Source organism: Chroicocephalus ridibundus, chromosome 6 (assembly GCF_963924245.1).
Source record: "Chroicocephalus ridibundus chromosome 6, bChrRid1.1, whole genome shotgun sequence".
Taxonomy (NCBI): domain Eukaryota; kingdom Metazoa; phylum Chordata; class Aves; order Charadriiformes; family Laridae; genus Chroicocephalus; species Chroicocephalus ridibundus.
This window is the reverse complement of record NC_086289.1, coordinates 67,611,322-67,637,397: the sequence shown is the minus strand read 5'-3', so window position 1 is coordinate 67,637,397 and position 26,076 is coordinate 67,611,322. Positions and strand designations below refer to the sequence as shown.

The 26,076-nt window shown below is 43.2% G+C and overlaps 2 protein-coding genes and 1 long non-coding RNA gene across 3 annotated transcripts in view; 2 read left to right on the top strand and 1 right to left on the bottom strand.

Annotated features, from left to right (window-relative positions):
* Positions 1-547: 547 nt before the first annotated feature.
* On the bottom strand, positions 548-25,210 carry GFM1 (G elongation factor mitochondrial 1). Its single transcript, XM_063337408.1, has 18 exons — positions 25,060-25,210; positions 24,289-24,441; positions 23,113-23,245; positions 22,701-22,905; positions 21,857-21,973; positions 21,122-21,272; positions 16,921-17,075; positions 15,908-15,992; positions 14,851-14,988; positions 14,043-14,144; positions 13,376-13,432; positions 12,834-12,971; positions 11,740-11,822; positions 4,247-4,409; positions 3,029-3,173; positions 2,397-2,557; positions 1,447-1,500; positions 548-920 (listed from the first exon to the last, which is right to left on the bottom strand). Exons 1-18 carry the CDS (start codon positions 25,120-25,122, stop codon positions 789-791), a joined length of 2,235 nt encoding a protein of 744 aa, XP_063193478.1. The 5' UTR covers positions 25,123-25,210; the 3' UTR covers positions 548-788.
* LXN (latexin) lies at positions 5,123-11,717 on the top strand. Its single transcript, XM_063337417.1, has 6 exons — positions 5,123-5,270; positions 6,688-6,750; positions 7,376-7,550; positions 8,012-8,148; positions 10,192-10,254; positions 11,399-11,717. The coding sequence occupies exons 1-6, from the start codon at positions 5,142-5,144 to the stop codon at positions 11,492-11,494; spliced, it is 663 nt and encodes a 220-aa protein (XP_063193487.1). The 5' UTR covers positions 5,123-5,141; the 3' UTR covers positions 11,495-11,717.
* LOC134516805 (uncharacterized) overlaps positions 25,194-26,076 on the top strand; it is a 16,247-nt gene continuing 15,364 nt past the window's right edge. Inside the window, exon 1 of the long non-coding RNA XR_010071445.1 lies at positions 25,194-25,223. This is a non-coding gene — a long non-coding RNA (uncharacterized LOC134516805). The remainder of the gene's footprint in view (positions 25,224-26,076) is intronic.

Here is a 26,076-nt window from a genome sequence, read left to right as displayed (position 1 = left end):
TTCTGTAAGATTGTAAGATCTTTTCTTTGGTTTTCTAACAGAGAGCCAAGAAAGCAAGCACATAAAATAAATCCACATTGTTCATAGTTCTGGAAAGAGTTAATTTCTACACGTATTATTATCAACTCTTTTCAAATGCCTTGTACCATCAGTGATAAGCAGATGTGGTGACAAGCAAGTCGCAGTGACAGATGACTTTGTGCAGTTCGTTAGGACTTCGGAGGCTGCTAATGTTTCTGAAGGAGGAGGGAAAGCTGACATTCCTTCTCTGGAACTGGATAATCTAAAAGCAGGAGCTAAAGGATGTGCGCTTGGAGCACGTATGTGAAAACCGCTCAGTATTGGATGACAATTCACCCCCCATGCCTGTCCAGCAGCTCACAGTTAGTTTAGTTTAGTCTCCTAAACTAAAATTCTTAAAAATTTTTAAAAATTCAAAACCAGAGAAACAGCAACTAGCCTAATTAGAAAATTATGATGTATCAAGTAAAAAAATAAAATTATTTTAATGCAAATGGATTAAGACAAATTTCAAGACAAATTATCACCAGTGTTTTAACATTTATATATTTTGTTAAGGAGCAGCATTTACACGTGAACAATTCCGCTGTAATCTTCTGGTGGCTTCTGAGAAAACCACAAAGAAGGATATTACGATGAAATTTCAAGCCCAAGTCCCACTGCAACCTGCACTTATCCAGCCAGCCTTGATTGCTTCTACCGCTTGGGCAACCCAGCTTTTAGAGAAGATTGTGAAAAACTGTTCAATGTGCTCAAGAGGAAAAAAGTCAGCTCTTGGCTTTGCCCTTTTTTGCAGGAAGTCGTCCTGTTGCTTCGAGGTACTTGTTAATAACTTCTTCTTGAGTGCTGGGCGAACACGGTTGATATTTACAGTATTCCATTGTATATTCACCCTTTCCCTGTAGAGTTGGAAGAAGAATGGTCAAAGTGAGGATGTTAAACATATAAACTTGTTTAGGGCATCGGCCACACCCTAATCTGTGAAATAATACACAAACTCGCCAGATTCAAATGCATTCAATAAGCACATACATCATTAAAGAAGGACATCTTAATAATGTGAGCACTGCTGTCAAAAATCTCTTCTACTTGCAGACATTTGTAATTTAATGCCTCAACTTTTCCAGCCTGTGAATTTAATACCTTTACGGATACCTATCACTTTGTACTAGTTGCAAATTTGAATCTTTTCCTCAAAGTACGAAAGAACTTATTGGCCAGAAATGACATAGCTAATGATAGCTATGTTAATTAAAAAGCAGTTGAAGTAACAGTAAAAATGCTAAGGTTATTCACCTATTCTGCATTTTGGTTTGATTTTTATCGCTTTTACTGCTGCACATGTTATGTGTATGATGATGCAAATCAGCACACTTGATTTACAGAAATAAATATGTTCTAGTAAAAAGTACTGAGCATACTTACCTCTGTGCCAGACCTCAGCTCGGTGGCGTATCCAAACATATCGTTCAGTGGCACCTAAAATCCAAGCATACTATTCTTGTAAAAAGGTAATTTTCCATCAGCTTTGTGTTATCATCCAATTAATCTCAATTATGATATAAAGAGTCATCAAAATCTGGTGGTCTTTGTAAACAGTACTGATCAAATGACGTATTTTTGTGAAGTACCTCTTATTTAAACTAATTTATATTCATAACATGTTTTCAGCAAGAAACCCCAAAAATTTTAGAGTGTGAATGCAGCAGATACCAGAGCATCCCAAATTCAGCAACCTGCGTCACCAGATAAGAGATCGTAACACTTGAAATATCTCGAGACCGCGGCTCTAGACACAATTCATAAAGCAGAAGTGACGCAGGGTGCGGCTTGTCATTAGCTAAGGCTTCACTGAAACAGTTTACCCTACCACCACTGTTAGACGTACACTTCTATACGACCTCACGTGAGAACAAATATATTTTCAGAAGGGACATAAAAGAAGGGACACTGACAGCAAGTCATTTGCATTTATCTGCAATTATTACAGTTAATGCAGGTAGCAGCTGGAGGAAGGCAGCTGACAAAAAGACCTTCCCCCTGAACTCTGTGCACCTCTACTGCCGCACAGGTGTCTTGCCCTCTGAGGCAGCACCGCCAGCCCGTCTCAAGAAACTGGTGTTCTGTTCCTTTCTCTGCCACCGTGTGATTTTAGGTTAAGTTGGCTTCTCTGGAGCAAGACAGATAACAGGTTCACCAATAGTGTACGAGTTGAAAATTAATGTTATGCTTATGCACTGAAAAACTAATGCTGTGTTTATCCACTGAAAAAACTGGCTACAGGTTTACGTATATTAGTCAATAAGCAAAACAGGAATGGAGCCGAAAGGCAAGGCAGGAAAAGAAAAGGTCAGGAACCAGTGAAGAACACAAACCTCAGCATAGAGAGTAAAGTAACCCTCTGTGCCGTCTTGTCCTGTGATCACTCCATGACGGCGATTAATTCCAGCTATCACTGCTCCTTGGAATTCAGTGGGTGCCATCACCTCCACTGCCATAACAGGTTCAAGTATACGCACAGCAGCATTTTCCATAGCTGGAGAAAAAAACCACTTAACTAAATAATCAAACATCAAAGAACAAACCTGGTATAATTCAAGACACCCCTATGCATGGCAAAGAAGCGCTTCATGGTTAATGCTAAGCGTTTCTTACATCAGTGGGGGAAAACAATAATCAGCTACGTGGAATTCCAGCTCCTCTGCCTTTTATTCCCAAGACTGCAATGCCGGGAGGCAGACAGTTTGATAAAATGTTCTTTTCATACCCGTCTAAGAATGAAGCTGTTGGTGTTTATTTATTCTAGGACAACTAAAAGGATTATTGTGCCTCCCTCAAAATTTCTATAAACTCTTGCATATATTCTGCTCTACACAACTGGCCACACTTTAAATACATGTATGGATACACGCGGCAACAAACAAACCCATAGAAAAGAGCTCGTTAAATTTAGCTCTGACAATACAGAAGCCAGCAGGATTATGCGTTCTAACGACTAGCTTTATACCTTGCTTCAGGGCTCCTTCCCCTGCTCTGATGAAAGAGATTTCATTAGAGTCCACCATGTGATGGGCACCATCGTCTAGGACGAACCGGACTCCAGATATCCTGTGCCCTGACACTGGACCTTTTTCACACGCTTCTCGGAATCCCTGTCAAATAACATCTCAAAGTTAGTTGTTTGTAGACGAAAATGAAGCTTAAAAAGGTGGCGTTAACAACAGCCTATAAAAGACATTCAACTTCAAAGAGAAAACAACAATAACAAAAACGCCAGGAATCCCGTGTCTACCCAATGGACCTTCTTGCTTGATAAGATAATGAAGAAAGTAACAGTGGGGAAAAACTGTCATTCCCAAGTGTCTGAAAACTTTGTATCTCATTCTTTGGCACCTCAGTTTGATACTGATATTTTTTTTTTAAAACAGAAATCATGTAACATGCAAAAGTACAAGAAAAAGAAACGTACTCAGGATTTTGCTTTGTTAAGGGACTGTATGACCAAAGACTGAAAGAATGCTCCACGTGGAAAGAACTACTCTAACCACTGGAATGAAGAACAAGATTCCTTTAAGAATACATGCTTTTTCCAGGATTTGGAAAAAAGCTTTTAAGTGTTGCATCATGGAATAATGAAGGAATTATTTTAGGAATTCAGAGATTATGCTAGGTACTACTTAAAGCAGTATGTGATAAATTACACAGTTACAGAGAGACAGACACAGAGGAAGACCACAGAAGAGATGAAAAAGAATATTTAGCAATTCATGCAGGAAATCTAGCTTAATTACAGTTTCCTCCATAACTGGCCTCAGAGAAATCACAAAAAAAGTTACATATTTTGGGGTTAGAGATGACAATCACGTGGCCACAATCAAAAGCAGAAGAGGGCCATTAAAAAGCAGATTCGACAGGAGGAGGCTTGTTTGACTGTAGGGAAAAAAAAAAGTAGGAAAGCCTACTTCTTGGAGTGCTGCACTGCTATGGAAATAGAGCAAGCACACACCACCAAAGAAAACAAACAGCAGCTTCTAAATTAAGTGGAAAACCTCGGAATGTAAAATATTAAGCAAAGCCACACAAATTTGACTCTGCTTCCACTGAGGTAACAGGAAAAGCCTCCTTGCCTGGAGCAAGACAGTCACAGTAAACACAGACGGCATAGCAGGAAAGCAACAAGAATCGGTATTTTTCGTATCGTACACACACATAAAACACTTTGTACCTTTTCAACAGCAGGAATGAATTGTTTTGGAATATTTGTGCCAACGGTTCTGTCTTCAAATTCTAATTTTGTGTAGTCCTCCGGATCCAGGGGCTCAAGAACGCCTATAACTTTGCCGTACTGGCCTGCTCCGCCTGTCTGTTTCTTGTGTATGTATTCAAACCTAAGAACAAACAAATCCCCCCAGAGAATACCGTTACTCATTACACAAACCATGCTCTAACTGCAGTTTTCTAAGGAAAAAGTTCCCATTCTCCATTTTGGTTTATTCCATTTGGTTACATGTAACCAAAACGGCTAAATGCCACTGCAGCGGCAGAAACAGCACCTGAGGATACTTAATGCACAAAGAGGGAGTTCTTCACCGTTCTTCATCTTGCAAGCAGGAAGCTGAGAGATCGTAATGGGTTAAATCTCTCCACAAACAACCACAAAAACAAGCTGCTTCTCTGTGTGGCAAGCAAGGCTAATAAAGCCTGCTTACCTTTAGGCTTATGCTTGTTGTTGAGTGAATAGCAGTAATTTTTGTTGTTGTTTCCACACATACCTACAGTTTCCACCTACAGAGTACTTTGATGTTCGGTGCAGACATTGAACAAGGGGGTAATCGGGGGGCAAATCGTCAATATGAACTGTTAAAACTGGCGGGATATGAGGTTTCTCTGAAACATCCACCCCCTGTCCCACCCAGCTGGGGTGGCCGGGCTCCAGGCCGGGGGGGACACACGGCTCCCCGGCGGTGGGACAATCCCCGCGTGTCACGGCCCGTCCCCGCACCGCCCTCGGCCCGGCAGCTCCGGGCGGGGCGGGAGGAGGTAGCCCCGGCCCCGGTCCCGGCCCGGCCGCGCTCCGCCCCGTCCGTTTCCTGCGGGAAGAGGAAGCGGGTCCCCCCGCCATGGAGGTGCCGCTGAGCCACGGCCTCGCCAGCCGGGCGGCAGCGCTGGCCACCGGCTACCTCTGCTACCGGCGGGGCAGCCCCGGGCGCGGGCTGGCGCTGCGGAGCCTCCGCCGCGCCCGCAGGGAGGTGAGGGCCGGGGGGCCGGGGGGTGACCGGGGCCGGTGTCTGGTTATCTGCTCGTCCAAGGGCCAGCTTGTCTCCGTGGAGGGAGAAATTGGCAGGAATTCATAGAATCACAGAACGGTTTTGGTGGGAAGGGACCTTAAAGTCCACCCAATTCCACCCCCCTGCCCTGGGCAGGGACACCTCCCACCAGACCAGGTTGCTCCAAGCCCCATCCAGCCTGGCCTTGAACACCTCCAGGGATGGGGCAGCCACAGCTTCTCTGGGCCAGGGGCTCACCACCCTCACAGTCAAGAATCCCTTCCTAATATCTCATCTAAATCTCCCCTCTTTCAGTTTAAAACCTTTCCCCCTTGTCCTATCGCTCCCCTCCCTGATCCAGAGTCCCTCCCCAGCTTTCCTGGAGCCCCTTTAGGGACTGGAAGGGGCTCTAAGGTCTCCCCGGAGCCTTCTCTTCTCCAGGCTGAACACCCCCAACTCTCTCAGCCTGTCCTCACAGCAGAGGGGCTCCAGCCTCTGATCATCTTTGTGGCCTCCTCTGGACCCGCTCCAACAGGTCCATGTCCTTCTTATGTTGGGTGCCCCAGAGCTGGAGGCAGCACTGCAGGGGGGTCTCCCCAGAGTGGAGCAGAGGGGCAGAATCCCCTCTCTCGCCCTGCTGGCCATGCAGCTTCTCATCAACCACCACCCCCAAGTCCTTCTCAGGGCTGCTCTCCATCCATTCTCCACCCAGCCTGTGTTTGTGCTTGGGATTGCCCTGCCCCAGGCACAGGACCTTACACTTGGCCTTGTTGAACTTCATGAGGTTTGCATGGGCCCATCTCTCAAGCCTGTCCAGGTCCCTCTGGATGGCATCCCTTTCTCTCCAGCATGTGTCAACTGCTCCACATAGAACTGATGAGGGCAAGGCAAGGCTGCCTCCAACAGGCAAGGGAACAACCTCGGTGGCTACTGAACCTCACTTGGGAGGAGGATGCTCTTTCCGTGACTACCTGGATTTGCTAGAAACCTGCTAGAACAGGGGTTATAGCAAAACTAACCTGCTTGCTTTAAGTCATTGTTGCAGATACCCCCCAAAAAATATGACATGATACAGTTCATAATGAAGTGCGAAATAATATAAGGAACCCAAGGCTCTTACCTCAATATTTAACCAAGCAGCACATTATTGGACAGAATCATACGGGGAGCCCAAATATGGCAATTAAGTAGTATACAAGAGTAGGAATGGACGAGGAGTTACTAATCAAATGTTGCACCAGATGCATATTAAATGAGTGATCTTAATACAGCAGGAAGAAATAAAAGAATATCCTGGCTCTGCATAGGCCCTGCAGAGAATGGCACTGCTGCAGTGTGCTTCAGTATGCAAAATAACTCAATTTACAAAATAAATGTTATTAATGTTTTCCTTATTTAGGACATCGATGATGTTGGGCATAAGTACTATCTGGAATTGGAATTAGAAGACGTCCTTGACAAAGTGAGTTCAGATTTATTTAATTAATACATTCTGTGGGCAGAAGCTGGCACTACTGATGTGTAATAAAAAGCCATCGCTTTATGCTCCTGATCCTAGCTGAGGCCAGTGGGCCCGCCAGTTAATAATACCTGGTACTGTGCTTCAGATTTTTCTATACTGCAAATCAGGTAAAAAAAAAAAACAAACAACCCGAAACAAAACAAAAGGCTTAACTTTACCAAAAGGGAACCCCCATTTTCTACACCATAAAAACCCCGACCATCTCATACCTAGTACTATGACACAAGGAAATGCTTGAGGGATAACAAGGACATTTCAGTGTTGTTCAGTTTCAAATTGGAATTATTTGAACCCACTACTCCCAGCTGAAGAGTGACAACACAAGTGACATTCTGCACCACAAACACTGCCCTTTCTATCACTGCAGAAAGAGAACTGTCCTTATGGTAGAGTCACAGAAATACTATGAATTTAACCTTGTCTTAAAGAATCGCAAATCTCTATGGGCCAGACTCAGAGAAAATGGCAATTACATAAAGAAGGAAAAAACATTTTAGAAGTGCAATTACCAATATTACAAATGTATTTAATCAAGTATTAATACCCATAATTAACTCTGTAACAGGACAGTACTGTTAACTGCACTGCTGAGGTTCTTTATCATCTGGGCAACAAAAACATTGCTCCAGATGTGCAATTCACACTTGAAGGAGAGCTTAAGAACACAGATGAAGCAGATAACATATTCTACAATCGAGTCAAGAGCCTGGAAAAAGAGCTTGTGGCAGAAAACATACCAGGTACAAAGAAGGGGTCTGGGCGAGAAGGAAATTTTTGAGACCATGTCCTCCATGGCCAGAAGCAAACTGGTGGTGGTCCACAATCTGTATGGGAGCCCCTTCCAAACGAGCAGGGGCCGAGGGGCTCAGGCCGTTAGCCCTACTCTCAACACATGCTGCTTTGCTTTCTCTTATTAGGTTGGTGCATCAATCACAATACTACTAAATATATTCCTTATTTCTGAAATCCAGAAGCTATACGTGATTTGCATGTGACTGTTCTTGGAAACCTCCTGCTACTGTCACCTCTCCCTTTACCAGCGTCCTGCTCACTGTTTGTGGCTGTGGAAGGTCTCTGACGCAGCAAGGAACATAAGCGCGTGACTTTTAGCACCAAACCCTACTATTAGGTGATGAGGTTCTGTTAATGGCTGCAACTCCACGACTCTTGCTTCATGTATGTTATTCATTTTGTTTGCCAGACAGCCACGGCAACGTGCCCCCAGAAATGGAGCCCATCCACCTGCTAGCGTGGGTCGCCTCTGGCTATGTGATATGGCAGAACTCAACGGAAAACACTAAGTTCCAACTCGCCCAAATTAAACATGTGAAGCAAGTGGTAAGTTACCATCAATGCCCTGCAAGAAAAATAGCATTTAAGAGCTAAGCAGGTGTGGCGTGTACTAGAGTACAGCTGAAGGTAAGTTCTTAAGCAAGAAACCTCAACTGTGTCTGATTTTCTTGGCCTGGTTCATTTTTATGCCAGTATTTGGGTTTTATTCCACCTACTCCTTTCCTCTAGCAAATAGTGAATGCTTGAGTGTTTAGTTAGATCACTCCTCCTCTTCATAAATTTTGCTTATAGAAGCTGTGTCTTCTTGGCAAGAGCAGTATTCTATGCTTATTTAGTTAAGAAAATTGACTCTTCCACTTGGAGGTCATCACGTTGGTTATGGTTTTATATTACTTTCCTGCCTTTCATCTGTAGTGTAAGCCCAGCTGACAGTATTCTTGCATCTGCATAAGATGCACTGGAATATGGTACTTTATCTCTTGATCTACACCATGATCTAGCAATCAGTCACAGTAATACTGCCTGACATCTCTGCGATAGCCATGTCTAGACAAATAGCAATGGGCTGCCCCTCAAATTCAATAAAACACAATCTGCATCGCTTTTGTTTGCAGTACTGCAGTCTCCAGCCATTTGCTAGTTCACCTCAAAATGCTAATCAAGAAAGAAAATACTGATGTAATTCCACTCTCACCATTAGCTTTTTTACTTTGTTCTTCCCAAACTTACTTTTACTGATTTTTAACATTGGGGGGGGGGGGGAACAAAAATTAATTTTTAGTTGAGCTGCATCACTTATACTAACAGGATGAGCATCAATTAAGTTTATGATAAGAAAACTGAATTCAGGAAGATGTGTCACAAGACAGAAAGGGAACAGAATACTTCAGGACAAAATGTTTTCTATTTTCGCTTATTTCTGAGTGGTTACAAGTGAGGTGTTTATCTTGAGCAGATCTGGATCTGCCCTAAGCTAAGAAATAAAAGACTGGCAAATCTCACTACAGCTATTCAAATTAACTGAGTCATTAGCTGCCACTATCAACAGGCCTTGCAGACTTCTTGCCTGGATCAGGCTTAACTGATAAAGCCACTTCCTTTCAGAAAAATTATCACCAGAGCGCGGGTTTTGGGTTTGTTTTTAAATTAACAGAATTCTATAGCTTCTCCCAGTTCTTCTCTGTTCTATTTGGAGAAAATACACTGTGAGTTAAGAATAACTTCTAAAAGGATGGTCAACTTTAAATTCAAGGAAATTTAGTATGTGAGCTAGGATAAAGGAGCAGGACTTCGTATTTAGAAAACCCACGTATCAGGAGTCTTCAGGACAGACTTCCAGAGCCTCAATGTTTTGCCACTCAGAACAGCCAGTGAAGTCCCATGAAGTTCGGGGTATAAAGGAAAGGGCAGAAACTCATTCTGGGAGCACGATTTGTTAATGTTTTGCTCCCTCTGATGGCAATCTGTAAGCAGTTCACAGGTGCTGCAGGACTGTGCACAAGCAACATTTAAAAACCCTCCTTAACAAACCAGATGAATTTAAGGATAAGGGAGACAGAAGACTACTTAGTTTAAACTAAGTAGTCTACTTAATTTAAACTAAATCAGCTGTCATCTCTTTAGTAATTTTGTTCCTTTTCTTTTCCCTGAAGAATAGATACGTGAAGAATATACTCTAAAGGCCAGTGGGTATTCTGTCGCTCACACAATCACACAAACTGATAACTTGTTATCCACTGTAAGGCCTCTGGAGTGCGTTCCAAGTCTTATCCTACTGACAGTTTTTTAGGATTATTTGGGTTAAATTAACACCTTGTAGAATCAGGTGTTCCGTTCCCAAATGAGTTCCTGAAGTTGAGATATATCTAGCTTCTTTAAGGGAGGAATTAGCACAGTTTGAAGTTTCACATTCAGTCTCTCAAACGCAGTTTTGGAGTTGAAAGAAATACAAAACAGTATCTCTTTGTCTTGTTATAGTGACTAAGCTCCATCTGCTCTATTTGTAAACACAAGCTGCCAGAGAACCGATTCACTACTTTTAAGATGGTGGAAGCCCCAGATTTAACCCTTTTCCTTTTGTCTTTCCAGAAAAGAAGTGATGAATATCTTGAATTTGACTACATGATTCTACTTCATGACATGGTGTCCCAGGTAAAGTCTTGGTTCTAGAAAGCCTTTTTTGTTTTAAGATTGCCAACTCTGTAACCTCCAGCTGAGACACGCAGATGGTGGGGCGGTCACAGATCTGCTGCCTGCAGGTCAGTTAGCAAACGGGATGAGATTAGGCAAACGATGACTATCTGTCCCAGCATTACCGGCTTCTGCCCCTACGCAAGCAGGAGACACCAGGTCTCCACCTTGTGTCAGCAGACAGTAATTTTCAGCTATTTCTGGACCCTTCTTGGGAATGGCAGAGGTTCAACACACTGGTCATTCACAGCCCTCTCCTCTTGGGAGATCCTGTTGCCAAACTGGCCAGGGATAAAGGGAAGAAGCAGCTGCCAGCATCCTGGACCACTTAGCTGCATTCCAGCTGGAGCTGCAGAGTGCTTCTACACTAGAGGACAGTGATGGTGAACCAGTACACAGAGGCATCATCTACCCCAGTAGCTCCCAGAAGCAGCAGAAACTTTGGTTCCCAGAACAGTACTTAGATTCTATGGTATTCTGCATCCTAATTTTCTGATCTGAGCAAGTGTTTTCCTAAGAAAAACACAAAAAATTTGAAAGAGTTCTCCTTGATTGTGCAACCTCCTGTAATAAATCATCCACTGAGAACAATTAGAGGTCTCGCTCCCTGCTTCTAGCTCCACTGCTTCCTACCCTGCTGCACTCTCAGTTCAGTTGGGACATCTGTAGTGGTTTTACATCCCAAGTTTTCTATGAAGAAAAATTCCCGAGAAGTAGTAGCTAACTAATTGCAGAACAAAAGCGTAGGTTCTTCACTGTGCCCTGTTTGGTGAGGGGCAGGTGTCCCAAATTATCAATAGCACTAACAGTAAGAGGGGTCTAACACAGACATGCTTGAGCTGCAAAACTTGCCTAATGAAAGAAAAATGTACTTGCAGCAGTAGGGAGCACAACACAGGCTGAAAAAGCTTGCAGGAGAACTTCAGATATTTGGACAGTTCAGCAGGAGTGTGCGTTACAGTGCTTACCCTGCACTGTTACTAGTGTTTGAGCAACCTACTTATAATCAGTCCAGGTATGGCTGTATCATAGCAGTCAATTCCTGATCAGTATTGTGCAAAGAAAATACCTTCTCACTTTCTACAGTTGTATTTTCTACCCACAGGAGATCATTCCCTGGCAAATGACAGTTCTCTGGCACCCACAGCATGGTGTTCAAGTAACACAGGACAGCCGTCAGCCAAAACATGCGTCGGGATAACAGACCACCTGATACCGCCATGGAAGAAGCTCAAATGCTACAATAAGCATTTGAAGGGAGGGCAGATAAGTTGGTCTGAGTGGACTGGCAATCAAGGTACCAAGAAGAAAGTCCTTCCTCCATTAACAGTTTCCTGTACATCATGCTTTGATCTGATAATTCGAAAGGCACTTTTTTTTGCTACGTAATCAAGTTCTGCATCAAAATAAATTTTAAAAACTTCTGTTGCCAGAACAAATACTTACGGCACAGGTTTGGAGATGTTCTCCCTAAAGGCAACTTTTGGCTTTCCCATGGTGCAAGGGCAACCGTATTCTCTTTCCATTCGCTGCAGGGAAAAAAAAACAAAACAGAATGAAATGCAGTGTTCTTCCATTGGAAGAATACGTTGGAAATTATTTTCTTTTTGAGTCTTTCTGAAATGAGAAGCTTAATCAGGGTTAACCTTGGGGTTGGATTGATTTTTGGGGTCCTGGTGGGGGTTTGTTTGGTTTTTTTGTGTTTTTTTTTTTTTTTTGTTTTTTTTTTTTTTTTTTAAATGTTACAAATAATTCACTGTCATTCCGTACTCATCCTTGTTTAGGGGCTATAGCTTTAACTACAGGAAAAGGGAACAGCAATAATTATTTTACTCAAGTTTAAGTTTTCCAAGACAAAAGCCATCTTTTCTTCTTTTTGTCAACATTTCAGATACATCTATTGTCTTAGACTAAAATAAATTATAAGCATCAACTTGAAAGAAACAAATAGATCACTGTAACTATTCCCTCCTGCCTGCATTGTCTCTTATTATGGAATGATACATTTAAAAACACAGAAACAGAATATTTCTCTCTCCTGTAGGAAACAGCTAACCATAAAATTAATTATAAGCAAAGGCTGCTAAAGCAAAGCATAGTGCTTAATACAACATTTTTTTACGGATTTGAACCAGAAAATAAAAGTATTCCAGGCAGAGGTTTCATTTAAATAGTTTACAAGCCTTCAAAATAGAACCACTGGAGAGAAAGAATCTTCAAAAGTTGACTGAGAAATTAAAGCTCTTCCCTAAATAGCCGGCATTGTTCATGTTAATGCCACGGTGCTTTCTAGTAGGAAGATCTCAAAATTCTTGTCACACGATAACCTTGATTTACACAAAAGCAAGCGGAGTTGAGCACCTCCAAACATCTTGTAAATGTACGTGTGCTCAGGCACCCAATTACAAAATTGGGCATAAAGGCTGGCATCAGTTAGCCCATCTGCAGATACATTTTAGTTCTTAGCCAGAAAGAAAGGAGAATTCTTGGTTGGGAGAACAGTCAAAAGCAGAGCCCATGGAATCTGCTTTCCAAATTACCTGGGCATAGATTTCTAAGTGCAGTTCCCCCATTCCTGAAACAATGGTCTCTTTGCTCTCATCATCAAAATGGATTCTAAAAGTAGGATCTTCCCTTGTAAAGCGGTTCAGGCCTTTTGAAAATTTGTCGAAGTCATTCTGAAAAACAGTCACACACAAAAGGAAACATTAACTCAACATCCAGAAGTCACACAACAAAAAGGCGTCAAGTTTTCCCATCAGCTGCTTAGCATTTCTACTCTCATGAGGTTATTTGGTGAAACACAGCTATACATTTGTAACTGAATTTATTTATCCCTCGAGTTACTTCAAGTCCACGTTTACGCAGGTCAAAGACATGCATCCTGATGGCTAAATGCTACCATCTAACACAGTCACATGCTGAATGATCGATGTGTTCTTAAGTACTTTGGATAGAACATTTTAAAACACGGCTCGTTTTAGTCTGTGGTTCCATATTTAACTGCTAACTCACATAAAATAATGAAAGCAGCAGAGGAAAGGTAACTCAGTCAGAAAGCAGTTGAATTACAGGCTCCTACCTTGTTGGAAGGCTTCATGGCTACTGAAATGACAGGATCAGGGATGTGAATTGATTCCTGCAATGACCATAAAGGAAGAGATCATACAATCAAGTTCCAGTGCACCTGGTGATGCTTTTTCTCCAGAAAAGTTTGGTCACAAAGATTCTGGGTTACAAACAGGGATGACTGTTTTACTTATCTAGCTTGTATCTAATATTATAGGGTAGCAAAATCTGGCAACTCTCCTGAGCTACAAGGCTGTAACATAATGCACGTGTACTGCCAACCACAGTATTTCCAACGCTGTTTCCTAGGTGAGAGTTGATTTCTGGATTTCACACTAGTTAGAAGACTCGGCTTCCTATCAGGTTAAAACTGATGTATTTAAATACACATACAAATACATAGCGTAATACTTTGGGGTAACGGCATCCACTTCTAACAGCCCAGAACAGTTCACTAACACTGAAATAACATTTGATGTCAAACGTAGTGAACAGGTGTGTATCTCTCTTGCACATACCATAACTTCTATATATTCAGGCTCCTTGAATTATAACAAAAAACATTTGCAGTTGCATACACATCAAAATATATTTAAACTGAACAAGCGATTACAAACTTTTACAACAAAACCCTGGTAAATTCCAATGCATGAAACATACAGACGAAAAGGTGTACTCACCATGGAAATGTCAGTACTGGTTTTATCAGTGAACGTATCCCCACTAGCACAGTCAATTCCAAACAGCGCACATATGTCTCCTGCATAAACTTCATTTACATCCTTAAGAAAGAAAAGTTTACTGTTTAGATAACACTGAAAGCTATATTACAAACTACACCTGGTTTTAAGAAGATATATAAATACTGTGTTTAAAAGCTTGAAGTTAAGGTCCTTTGAAAATTCCGACTTTGATAAAATGCTCTGCAAATCTTTTATCTCTTTATTCAAAGCACAAAAAGGAGACCTCAGATTGGATGCTAACTTGTTCTAGTGCAAGGATGTGAAACAAGCAACATACCGTGTTTCAGGCAGTCCTGACCGAGCTGTAGAGTTTAGGAATCTTAAACAGAGAAGGGCAGGATTTGCACAAGTTTCAGAATCAATTTTAGTTTAAGAGTTTTATTCAGTAATCACACAGAAGGAAACTTTTTTGTATATTTTGCCAATCCTAATACCCCTCTCCCAGAAGTACAGGATACAGAGATATCTTATCTCTGTATCACCACAGCTAGCTTTCTTTAGCTATCACCTCAAAGACAATTTATAATGCTTCTTGGGCAAAGATTCTTCCACTTCAGTGGAAATAATACACTAGAGATCATTCCATTTTCTTGTAGAGCTCTAAGTGCTACAGGCAAGTATGAATTAACAACAAAAGCAGAAGTTTGATATATCACATCCTTCAAATATAGCTGAAAAGCAAGAAGCTTGTTTAGTAAGAATGGTTCAAAAGGCAATCCCTGTGGGCTGTACCTCTCACACTCACCTCCATGTTGTCTGAATGCATACGGACGAGTCTTTGTACACGCACTTTCTTCCCAGTCCTGGTGTTATAGATATAATCAGATTTCTTCAGCATCCCCTGATAAACTCGAATATAAGTTAACTGCCCAAAACGGCCAGCCTGGAATCAAAATTCATTAAAAATCAGATATAAACCTCCTGGGAGTCAAGACCACTACTATTCAAAGCATGATCTGCACTGACTGAAGAAATATTTCTGTTTTGAATTTACACACTAGACATGTAAATGAAACTTCTTTTTTTTTAACAGTCTCAGCTTTCACTTGGCTCTGGAATGGAACTTGGCATCTCCTGGCAATTTTCTTCTCCAATTTTACCAGTCCTAAACCTTCCCAACAGAGGCATACGTCAACTAGCAATTTGGCCAGCCACTTTCCATATGAAAATCTGAACTGCTACTCTCTAGGTGGCAAATAATTTGTTTGGTTAAAACCGCGTGTTTTCTTGATACATGTGTGGATGTTATGGTTGAAACTGGTTTGGGTTTGTTTGTTTTTTTTTTTTAAGTTAAATTTAAATTGAACTTAAACCAATTTTAAATTTGTTCCACGATAAGTTTTGGTAGTACTATCTGTTTGGACCCAATCTGTTTTCTATTCAAATCACAAATAATGAATCTGGATACCTTCCTTTCTCCTTCAGGGATAACACAATGTGAGTACAACTTTTGCAGTTCCTCTGCAGAGGTCAGATATTGGTAGCATGAGAAACTTGCAAGCAATTGAATAAAGTCAGCTAGGTAATGTCCTGGGCATCTGTTCTCTAGAAACTTTCAGTTTAGCTTTACCATATACATAGTGACCAAGTAAAAAAGCCATCACATGCACAAATAGATACACTAAAAATACAAAGGTTTAAATGTGTACTTTTCCCCAAAAATGAAAGGCATTGCCCAGGCATCAACACCAAGCCACCAGCTCAGTGCATGTAGGACTTAGGTACACCAACAGTTCTTGCACAAAATGCCCTGCTTCTCCACTGTTTTTGCTAGACTAGAAAAGAAACCAGTAACAGCTTACCTCCAGTTTAAAAGCGAGGCCGATAAAAGGCTGGGAATCATCGCGAGCAGAGTTCAACAGAAACTTGGATTTTTCCTCAGAATCCCTTAAAAACAGGGATGAAGAAGGAGTTTACGTTATGAATCAAACATGGCAGTCTCCTCTAAAACATAAACCCAACCTCAGAAAGTCCCAAGGGCCTTCAGTTTCACAGGTTTATAGCAGAGACTTAATGATGCTCACATACATAGCTCACATAAGCTCAGAAAGTACCTCAAAGAAACTGCAGCGGACCCCAAAAAGGAGGTCGAAACTATGACAAATATCACTAGTCCTTTGTATCATTCAACTATTTTGCCCTGAAGGCAATTAATCATACGCTCAAACACAAAACATGAGCAAGTCCAGTTTTAGAGTGAAGATACATTGCAGTAACTCTACTGACAACACTCACAAGCCACGTGAGAAGTTTTAGTCTACCCCAGTAGGCAGATGTCAGAGGCAGCGAGAGGCAGAGCAACACTGAGGACTCAGTCAGGTAACCGCTTGGAGAAAAAGCCATCAACTGTATTTATTAGCACAATTTCTATTTAGCTATTATTATATTATCTGAACAACTCAAATACATTAAAAAGACCTGGCAGCCGCCCCTAAGCCATGACTGGAATGTTAAGGACTATTCACTGGCTCTAATGCTGGGTTTCATGCTTCCGAACTGTGAAGGCACATCTACTTCAACAAACACATCCAAAGAATAAAACATTTCAGATGTGCTCTCTCCTCTACTGTAGGCAAGGTTTTAAGGGTTGCCATTAATTTCTAAAGTACTTTCTCATCAGATAATAGTGTTTTCCAAATTTAATGTGTGTTAAAAGTACCAGTATAAACAGTAACCCTCAAACGAGAGATGAGCTTGCTTTGTTTTGGAAGTTTGTGCAAAATTATGTATTTTGTTAGTAATGTTTCCTGCTACGTATTACACTGCTTTGGAACCTGATTCCAAGACCACTTTGTATGCTCATGAATATACTTACCCCTGGTTAAGAATAGCATAGTTCTCAACCTCTGAAGGATTGGGGAGATATTCCAGGACGGCATCCAGCAACGGCTGTACTCCTTTGTTCTTTAAAGCACTTCCCACCAGTACTGGTGTAAAGGACTTCTTCAGTGTTGCTCTTCTGATTGCAAGCTGGAAAATATCAGTGCGTTACTATCCTCCGGCAACAACTCCAGGAGTCTGACGCAGTGCCAACCAAGCAGCAGGCTAGATTCTCTCTCTCTCATTGCCGGTCATCTCTACTTCTGGAGTAAAACAGCCACTCCCACACAGTCTCCTGTACGACCCTTTACATAAGAGCTTCCCATAAAACTTGCTCACCAGAATTCTAGAGAAGCGCGAGGTATTTTTTCTCCACTCATCTTAAATTCAACTTAAAAATGAAAATGCCCAAAATAAACACAATAATAACCCCAAAAATATTCAGAAGAAATTTCTTGATTCTCTGCTAGTAAAGTCAGGATTTCTTCATTTCTGTTTTAGATGTCTCATTTACACTATTGAGTTATGTTGGGAAAAAATACACATTTAAATTTGTGAAAGTGAGATGACATGCTTCAATATCTTTAAACTATAGAAAACTCTTCTAAAAGAGGAGGTTAGGTAGGAAAGGGATATTTGGGTAAGTGCCGTGCTCATCATTTTTTGATGAAGAATGTCTTAAAATCACAACAGAAGAACCTACTCGCATTCATCTACAGACCTAATGAAGTTGCATCAACCGTCCTGGGAATCTTCTCAGGATATCGCAGCAAACTGAGCAAGACAAACTAACCGCACAGTAATCTCATGCTTATTCAGTGCCTTTCACCCAAGCACCACACAATGTTACAAAGCATAATGGAGCACCTACAATTTCCACAACAGGGATCATAGCCACCTTCCATAACGGCGGACAGAGGTTATTTGCCCCCCTCCCCACCTTGCAATTAATTACGCAAGCCAAGATTGCCACCTCGGTTCCACCTCTCTCTGCCACTAGAGGATGCCATCTCCCCATGCTTACTGAGGCCCTCACTCCAACCGACAGCAGCTCCTGTCTTCTTTGATAAGCTAAAAGAAATGTATCCTCATTGATGGCCAAGATAGTTAACCATATCATCTAATCTGGGTGTTATTTAGAGTACCGATGGTTAAGCTGTCTTCATAATTAACAGAGAGAGCGGTTCCTTAAATTTGTTGGTGTAATGACTTCACAAAAATAATACAAGGAAGAAATCCTACATCAGCAATTCTGCTCATCTAGCCCACGTCTGTTCTCATATACCAGAGCACTGGAAATATGGCTGTGTTGATGCCCGGTGTTTTCATTTTGCCACGTTTTCAAATGAAGCAACATGACTGCAATTTATCCTCATTAACAATTACCTTGGGGAAAAAAGTAATTTTATGTTCACATAAAGATTATTGTCACTGAGTGCCCCCCTGAGTACCTGGGACACATCAGTTCCTTGAGCGCAGCACTACAGAAAGCAGCAAATTAGGTGATGTTTAAGCAGCTGATCTTCAGCAAACATCATATGCTATGGCTGTAGCATCCAGGAGTGATACTTAGCATCATTTTCACAAAAAGATATTTTCAGTGGAAACTTGGCTGCTGGCCACTGAAAGAAAATCCATCTTCAGGGACATATTAGTACAAATTAACCTGCATCTGCAATACTATTAGCCATTAGAGCTGTAATTAATTGGCTTTCAGAAGTGGGAAGCAGAGGCATGCTGAATAGACAAATTTATCTTGGTAACAGATTTCCCTCCCAGCAGGAGCTATCAAAAATAGCTTCCTGCTAAAAATCTCTCACCTCTTACAACAACAGAGCATATTCACATCGGTACCATTCCCTCCGCCAGGTGAAGGACAGATCCTTACCGGTCTCTAAAATTGCTGGTTCATTTCTGTCTTTATCGAAGTGAGAAGGGCTGCTATGGAACAGGAATAGCTCAGGCTTCATAAAATAATATTTGATAACTGGAATAACTAAATGCCTGTTTATCAATAAGAGATACATTTGCATGGTACATCCGAAAAAAACCCTTGTGCTTTTATGTCTCAAGTTGAGTTGAGATATACAGAATCCTGCATACTCTTCTTAGAGACAATAATTACCACTAAATCACCCACACAGCCAAAACAATTTTTTTTAAAAAAAACCCCTCCAAACTCAAGGTCCATAACAAAGTTGAAAGGAATCAAAATTTAGGAGCCATGAAGAATTGAATAAATAAATCTTAAGGGGGACTGCAACATGCATCAGCTTTGAGGGACTGCCAGTCCTCTACCTCCCGACAGACAGAGCGGGCAACTTCCAGGAAAGCAAGGACTGCAAACCCTAACAGGGAAAGGGCTACTGCACAGAGGCAACCAGCCAGTGATAATGGGCAAAATACTCAGAAGATGACTTAAATATCGAAGCTATCTTTAAAGTAGCAACTTCAGTGATCCCATCTGACTCGAACTCAGCTGGCCTAGCAGGCTCCACTCAGAGAAACAGCTCCTGCTTATGACGTTTATGTCTCAATTCGGCTTGTCTTCTTCAGCTACCAAACGAAGCACCCAGCCGCAGGCAAAGAAAAGCAAAAGGAGGTAGCAAGTGCCATGTCGGGCAGCCTCCAGACTCCAGGGAGACTCCATGCAACACCACCGCTCAATGACAGGCTGTTCTATCTCCAACAGGAGCTCTCTCCAAAAAAGCAGTCTGGCTACAAGGCTTCTCCCACTGAAACAGGCTCTTCAGACCTCACTTTTTATTTAATCACATTAAGCAACTGGTCTCGTGTAGCTGTTTCAATTTTTGACCAATTAATAACTATTAACAGCGGGCACTAGAAGATTACGGCTCAAGTTAACTTCCAACGCTAGCAAGAGGTGGTGGCCAACAGCAAGATGCATCACACAAATCCTTGCACTGAGCATGAATTAAGGGCAAAACCCAACCACGTTGAGACCAGGCCTGCAAACCATACAGCCCTCAGCGCGGTTCCCTCATGCTACGGTCTGCCAAGGCACAAAGCCCAGCAGACTGCTGTGTGTCAACAGCTACAGGTCGTTGTCTTGAGTTACACACCTACCCCACGGGGCTGCGCATTAAATTCAAACCAGCTTAGCACGTCTTCTCTAAATTTACATGTCCTCAGATTACCTTTATGCTCACGGCACAGCAGAAGCAGGTCCACATGCACCACAGGGTCTGCTATGCTCACGCCAGGACAGCGAAGCTTTTGCACCTGTCCTGACTAAAGCTAACACTGCAGTAATTCAAGAGGCACCATTAGTCAACCACTATGCTGAAAGACGGGACTGCCATCCACATAACAATTGCTACAGTACGTGCAGATTGCCAAATTGGACACAGAACAGTCTAAAAGAAGGAATCCACATTAGTCTGCTGCCCAAACGGATCTCATCCTGGAGTCAACAGTGGCAGGACTTGCACAAAGACTGTACAGCTGCAGCTGATCTTCCTCGGTCTCCCTACCGCCTTTTATTATGTGGACATGCGCTTGAAGAAACAGCGACACCAAATCGTCCCGAGAACAAATACTTTTCTGTAAGCATCCCTTTATGTTGGCATGTTTGCCATTCCATATCTGAAGTATTTCATAAAATTAATCATGTATCATTTTTTCCCCTCTTTCAAGAAATGCAACTCTTCTTTTTTGAAAGTTGTATTTTGACCTGGATTCACTTCCTCTGGAGTCTCCAAGTCAAGTCATTCCAGCTCCCTTCTACTGTATTGCTCTTTTCACCTCAGGTGGATGTAAGCAATGCAAATACAAAGTAAGGCAGGATCTCCTAGGCACAAAGACAACTTATGGCATCTCAACAACTGACCTGCTGTGGGATGTGAAGCAAGCCAGACCCATCAAGGTGTAACATGGCAAGGTACCAGAATGACAAAAATTACCAGATATACCTTTAAGCCATTTGCTGGTCCCTAAAGGGCACATGCAGGCTCAGACTTTACAAAGCAAATGAAAAACACATTTGGAATGGGCCCTTCAACAGGGAGTGAAATGGAAGTCCACCTGTGGGAGGTGACACTCACACCAGAGAACTCAAGTGAACAAGATTTCTTCATGACTTCCAGGAATTTTTATTGGAGTATGGGGAGGAGGGGGAATAGGGACACAAAAGAGCGAGATAACTGCTACAGCAAGAATAACCACAATAAAGTTACCTTTAACTCAGCAGCTGTAGGAATCTTTTCTTCCAAAAACAGCTCTGCAAGATGATCATCCGAGTTAGCAACGCATTCGATCAACTCCCGACGTCTCTCTGCAGCCTCAGCTCTGAACTCAGCTGGAATTTCATCATACCGAAGAGTCTGGCTACGCATACATAAATAACATAACCACTCTAAAGGAATACCACACAAATCAACCTTTCAATCACTAATTATTGTGATGACCAGCCTGACCAAAAAGATTTCACCATTGACATGGATATTGAAAGAAAAGTCACTGAAGAACATCAATGTGTTATCTTTGATGCTTTAGCAGAAGACAGTTTCTTCCCACTCACGGCAGGAGTTTGCAAGGATGCAGGATAACCTGCTCAACAACCTCACCCACATCTTATCTTCATCCCAGTAAGCTCAAGCCAAACATACACTATCGGTTCCCGTTATGAAGCAAGTCCCCTATTTCTCAGGGTGGCAAGCGTGGCTACCACCCTTTCACGCTACTGCAGGTAGCCAACAATTCACGCTGCAGCTACCCATCACTAAACCTGACCCTGCAGAATCACTTTGCTGTAACTTGGAGAGCTGAAGGGTGATATTTCAGCCCAAGCACAAACTACATCCCTAACTTTCTAAAGGGCAGGCTTTTTCACCTCTGAAGAGAAACTCTAGGTAGCATCACTCATACGAAGAGTTGCTCCAGCTAAGAAATATGCAAGTTTCAAAACTTACCCAAGAGCACCATCAAAATATATAGCTCTTTCTTCAATAAGATCTATAATTCCTTTAAAGTTTCCCTCCAGCCCCATTGGAATCTGAACAAAAGCCGCATTGTGTTTTAACTTGGATCTGAAAAAGTGAGCAAATACAAATTAGTTCAAGAGAAAAGTCATTTCTATATACGTCCTCCAGATGGTCTTTGAACAACATCCCATCCCTACAATATCCCTATCTTTTGTTCTTTGGACAGTGCCAAAAACCTACCAAAGCTGATGAAAACGCCTAGTTGCATTTTAACCTGAGTGACTGCCAGCCCTCTGTATCCCACAGAGTGATCAGCTTTCATGGGAAAGAAGGCAGTGCAAACTGGTTTCAGATTAATTACTTGATTATGGGAGTTGCTTCTCCCTTAATGCATGTTAATGACTTTATCTCCCAGATTAAATTAGGCACAGAAAGGCTGCAGGTAGGGTATCCGAACTTCTGGTATCCGAACAAGAAACCGTCCAACCCTATGTCATCTCCCTGCTGTGGGCTACAGCACATTTGCTATCAGGATCTACGGAAAACGTAAAGGTTGTTTTCAAAGTGGCTCCAAATATAGTTCCATCAACAAAATAAATATCAAACGCCCCACTCTCAGTCACTGCAAGCCTGGGCTGACACTAACACTTGTTTTCCTTGAGAAAATGGAGACTTATTATAGGTCAGTTTAAGATTTAACCTCAAATCAGGTATTATCCTCCAAAACTGTGACTATAGACCCCACAAGATAATGCTTTTCAATATTCTTAGTATTAATCTGCTATATGAATTATTCAGAATTATTTCACAAATAATTTTAAGTGATAAATACCTCAACTGCTGCACAGCTCTGGTTGGATTAGAGCCCAGTCTGTCCAGTTTATTGATGAATGTTAAAAATGGCACACTATAACGTTTCATTTGCCTGTTCACAGTTATTGTCTGGCACTGAACTCCTCCAACAGCACAGAGAACCAGAACAGCTCCATCGAGAACTCTCAAAGATCTCTCCACTTCAATTGTGAAGTCCACATGTCCTGAGTAACAAAAAAACCCCATTATTCATAGGCGATAAAAGGTAATGAGCTTCATTACTGCAGAAAAGAGCAACAGCCAACAGAATCGGTCTCCATCTGTAGAGTCCTATTAGCTCAACTTGAGTGACTAACGAACACAAAGATGGCACTATGCTCTTTGTATACATGAAGGAACAGGAATCTTAATGCGTTCAGAACTGTCATTACCTGGTGTGTCTATGATGTTGATGTTGGTGTCTTTCCACATGGTGTATGTTGCTGCAGACTGAATTGTGATTCCGCGCTGTCGCTCAAGCTCCATTGAATCCATGACAGCTCCAACTCCATCCTTACCTTTCACCTTAGCAAAAAATAAAAAAAGGAAAAGAAAAAGAAAAAATTTAGTCCACAGGAGTTTACTAAGAATTTCACATGTGCAAGGGTGATGCTTTATATACTGCGCATCATCTTTCATGCAGTGAAGAAAAGCAGACATGGCAGAATCACTTGTAATTCCTGAAATACAAACAAGTTTGGTGTTGGTTTTTATTGCAGCTGCACCTGCAACTTCAATGCATTTTGCTGTCCTGAGGATCATTCCTGAAAAAGGTTATCAGAAATCTGATGCAAATTATGCTTCACTGTAAATTTAACAGGCTAACACACACGAAGCTAAAAATTACATCCTCATGTCCTCTGTTTCTCACAGTCATCTTTGACGACATCAAAGGAAATATCTATCTTCCATTGTATATTTACCATAGAGATAGTAAGGGAGAAGTAAGTCTTGAAATAAGATTTGAAGCGTTGTGAAAGAGGGAGAACACTGCAGTAAAGGAAGGATTACTTTCAATCTCCTTGCCACCCACTTATTTTTAAAGGGGTATCAGGGAAACCAGCATATTTTTAGGACTCCCTCTCCAGCTTGGCCAGAAGCACCTCACCGGGCCCACCAAGCATGGCTCCCCCACCCCATGCACTACACCCTGCATTCGAATGAGTCACGGCAACATCGCAATGGCCTCCAAGAGCAGCTCTGCTCTGGACTCCTCCAAAACGCTTATATCAGCGTTTGTATCAACGTTTATAAATACTTAAAGGATGGGGCCAGGCTCTTTTCAGTGCTGCTCGGCAAGAGGACAAGAGGTAATGGGCACAAACTTGAGCACAGGGAGTTCCACCTAAACATGTGGAGGAACTTCTGTACTTTGAGGGTGACAGAGCCCTGGCACAGGCTGCCCAGAGAGGTGGTGGAGTCTCCATCTCTGGAGACATTCCAAACCCGCCTGGACGCGTTCCTGTGCCACCTGCTGTGGGTGACCCTGCTCTGGCAGGGGGTTGGACTGGATGATCTCCAGAGGTCCCTTCCAACCCCGACCATTCTGTGATTCTGTGAAAACCCACCTCGTGCATTTGCGCTATCCTGCCCGTATAGAAGAGGATTCGCTCCGTTAACGTCGTCTTCCCCGAGTCGATGTGGGCCGAGATGCCGATGTTGCGGATCCTCTCATTGGGGAGGACTCCCGAGGAGCAGTGCCTGCAGGAGTTCAGGAGAAACTGAAAGGCAAGAGATGTTTTAAACGGGAGCAGATCAAACACAGCGTGCTGTGCCGACAAATAAACTTCCAGCCAAACTGTTTTTCTATGGCCTCCAATCAACGTATGGCAAATCGGTCATTCAAAGCAAAACGGCCTCCCCAAGCGCCCACAGGGCCACTTCTGAGCCCCGCACCTGGCTCAGCGAAACCAGGCAGCCCCTCCGCGCCAAGTCCCACATTCCAATCCCGCTGTACATTCCCGGACTTCCCCACTTTTCCTCCACCTCATTCGACCGAGCGGCTGCAGGTTTTCCTGCGGTGCTTTCGGAGGGGTCTGTTCCCTCCCTGCCACCGTCCCCTCCTCCGCGGCTCTTCACCTCCCTCCCGCCGCCCTGGGGACGGGGGAGGCCGACACGGCCCCGCGCCGCGGGAACCCGACATCTCGTGTCCGGCCTCCCCGCGGTCACCTCGGCCCCACGCCTGGACGAGCTCGGCCCTCACAGGCTTCGCCAGGCCCCTCCGGGCCGCGTCCCTCGCAGTCTCCTCCTCAGGGCGCCCGCGCTGCCTCGTCCCGTCCCGTCCCGTCCCGTCCCGTCCCGTCCCGTCCCGCCCCTCACGAAATGGCGGCGGCCGGTACCTGCAGCTGGTGTTGCTGCTGCAGGCGCCGCCGCGCCAGGCCGGCCCGCAGAACCCGCAGCATGGCTCCGTCCCCGCCGCCCCGGTCAGCCCCGCCGCCGCTTCCGGGGCACCGCGCATGCGGAGCGCGGCCGGGCCGGGAGGCGGGGGAAGCGGCAGCGAACGGTGAGAGCTGGGAAACGACGGTATGGGGTCGCGATAGAGGAGAGGGGATGAGGGGGAAGGTTCCTGCTGGACTGGTCCCTAAGGATTTCTTGGGACCGAGGCCGTTAGTATTTTAATTAGCGACCTTGACAGAGTAATTAGGATTCATGATGCTGAAGCTCGCTGATGGCAACGTTTGAAGACATAGAATCACAGAATGTTTTGCGTTGTAAGTTCCACCCCCCTGCCCTGAGCAGGGACACCTCCCACCAGACCAGGTTGCTCCAAGCCCCATCCAGCCTGGCCTTGAACACCTCCAGGGATGGGGCAGCCACAGCTTCTCTGGGCAACCTGGGCCAGTGCCTCACTACCCTCACAGTACAGAATTTCTTCCAGATATCCGATCTAAATCTACCCTCTTTCAGCTTGAGGCCATTAGCCCATGTCCCATCATACCACTCCCTGATCCAGAGTCCCTCCCCATCTCTCCTGTAGCCCCTTTAGGGACTGGAAGGGGCTCTAAGGTCTCCCCGGAGCCTTCTCTTCTCCAGGCTGAACAACCCCAACTCTCTCAGCCTGTCCTCACAGCAGAGGGGCTCCAGCACTTTGGTCATCTTCGTAGCCCTTTGTGTAGGATGGTGCTGGGTGGAGCACAGGTACCAATTTATAACACTTTGAATGTTGTGTTAATATAGCAAGAAAGTTTCGGTTAAGTCGGCATTAGAGACAGACAAACAGAATAACCCAGCTCTTTGATCCGTTACTGTGTGTGACTTCCTTCTAGTAGACAACACGATGAAAGAGAAATTCTCACATCTAGCATCAAGAGCATGCATGTGATGGCTATTGAACAGATAGCACGCCAAGGTTCATG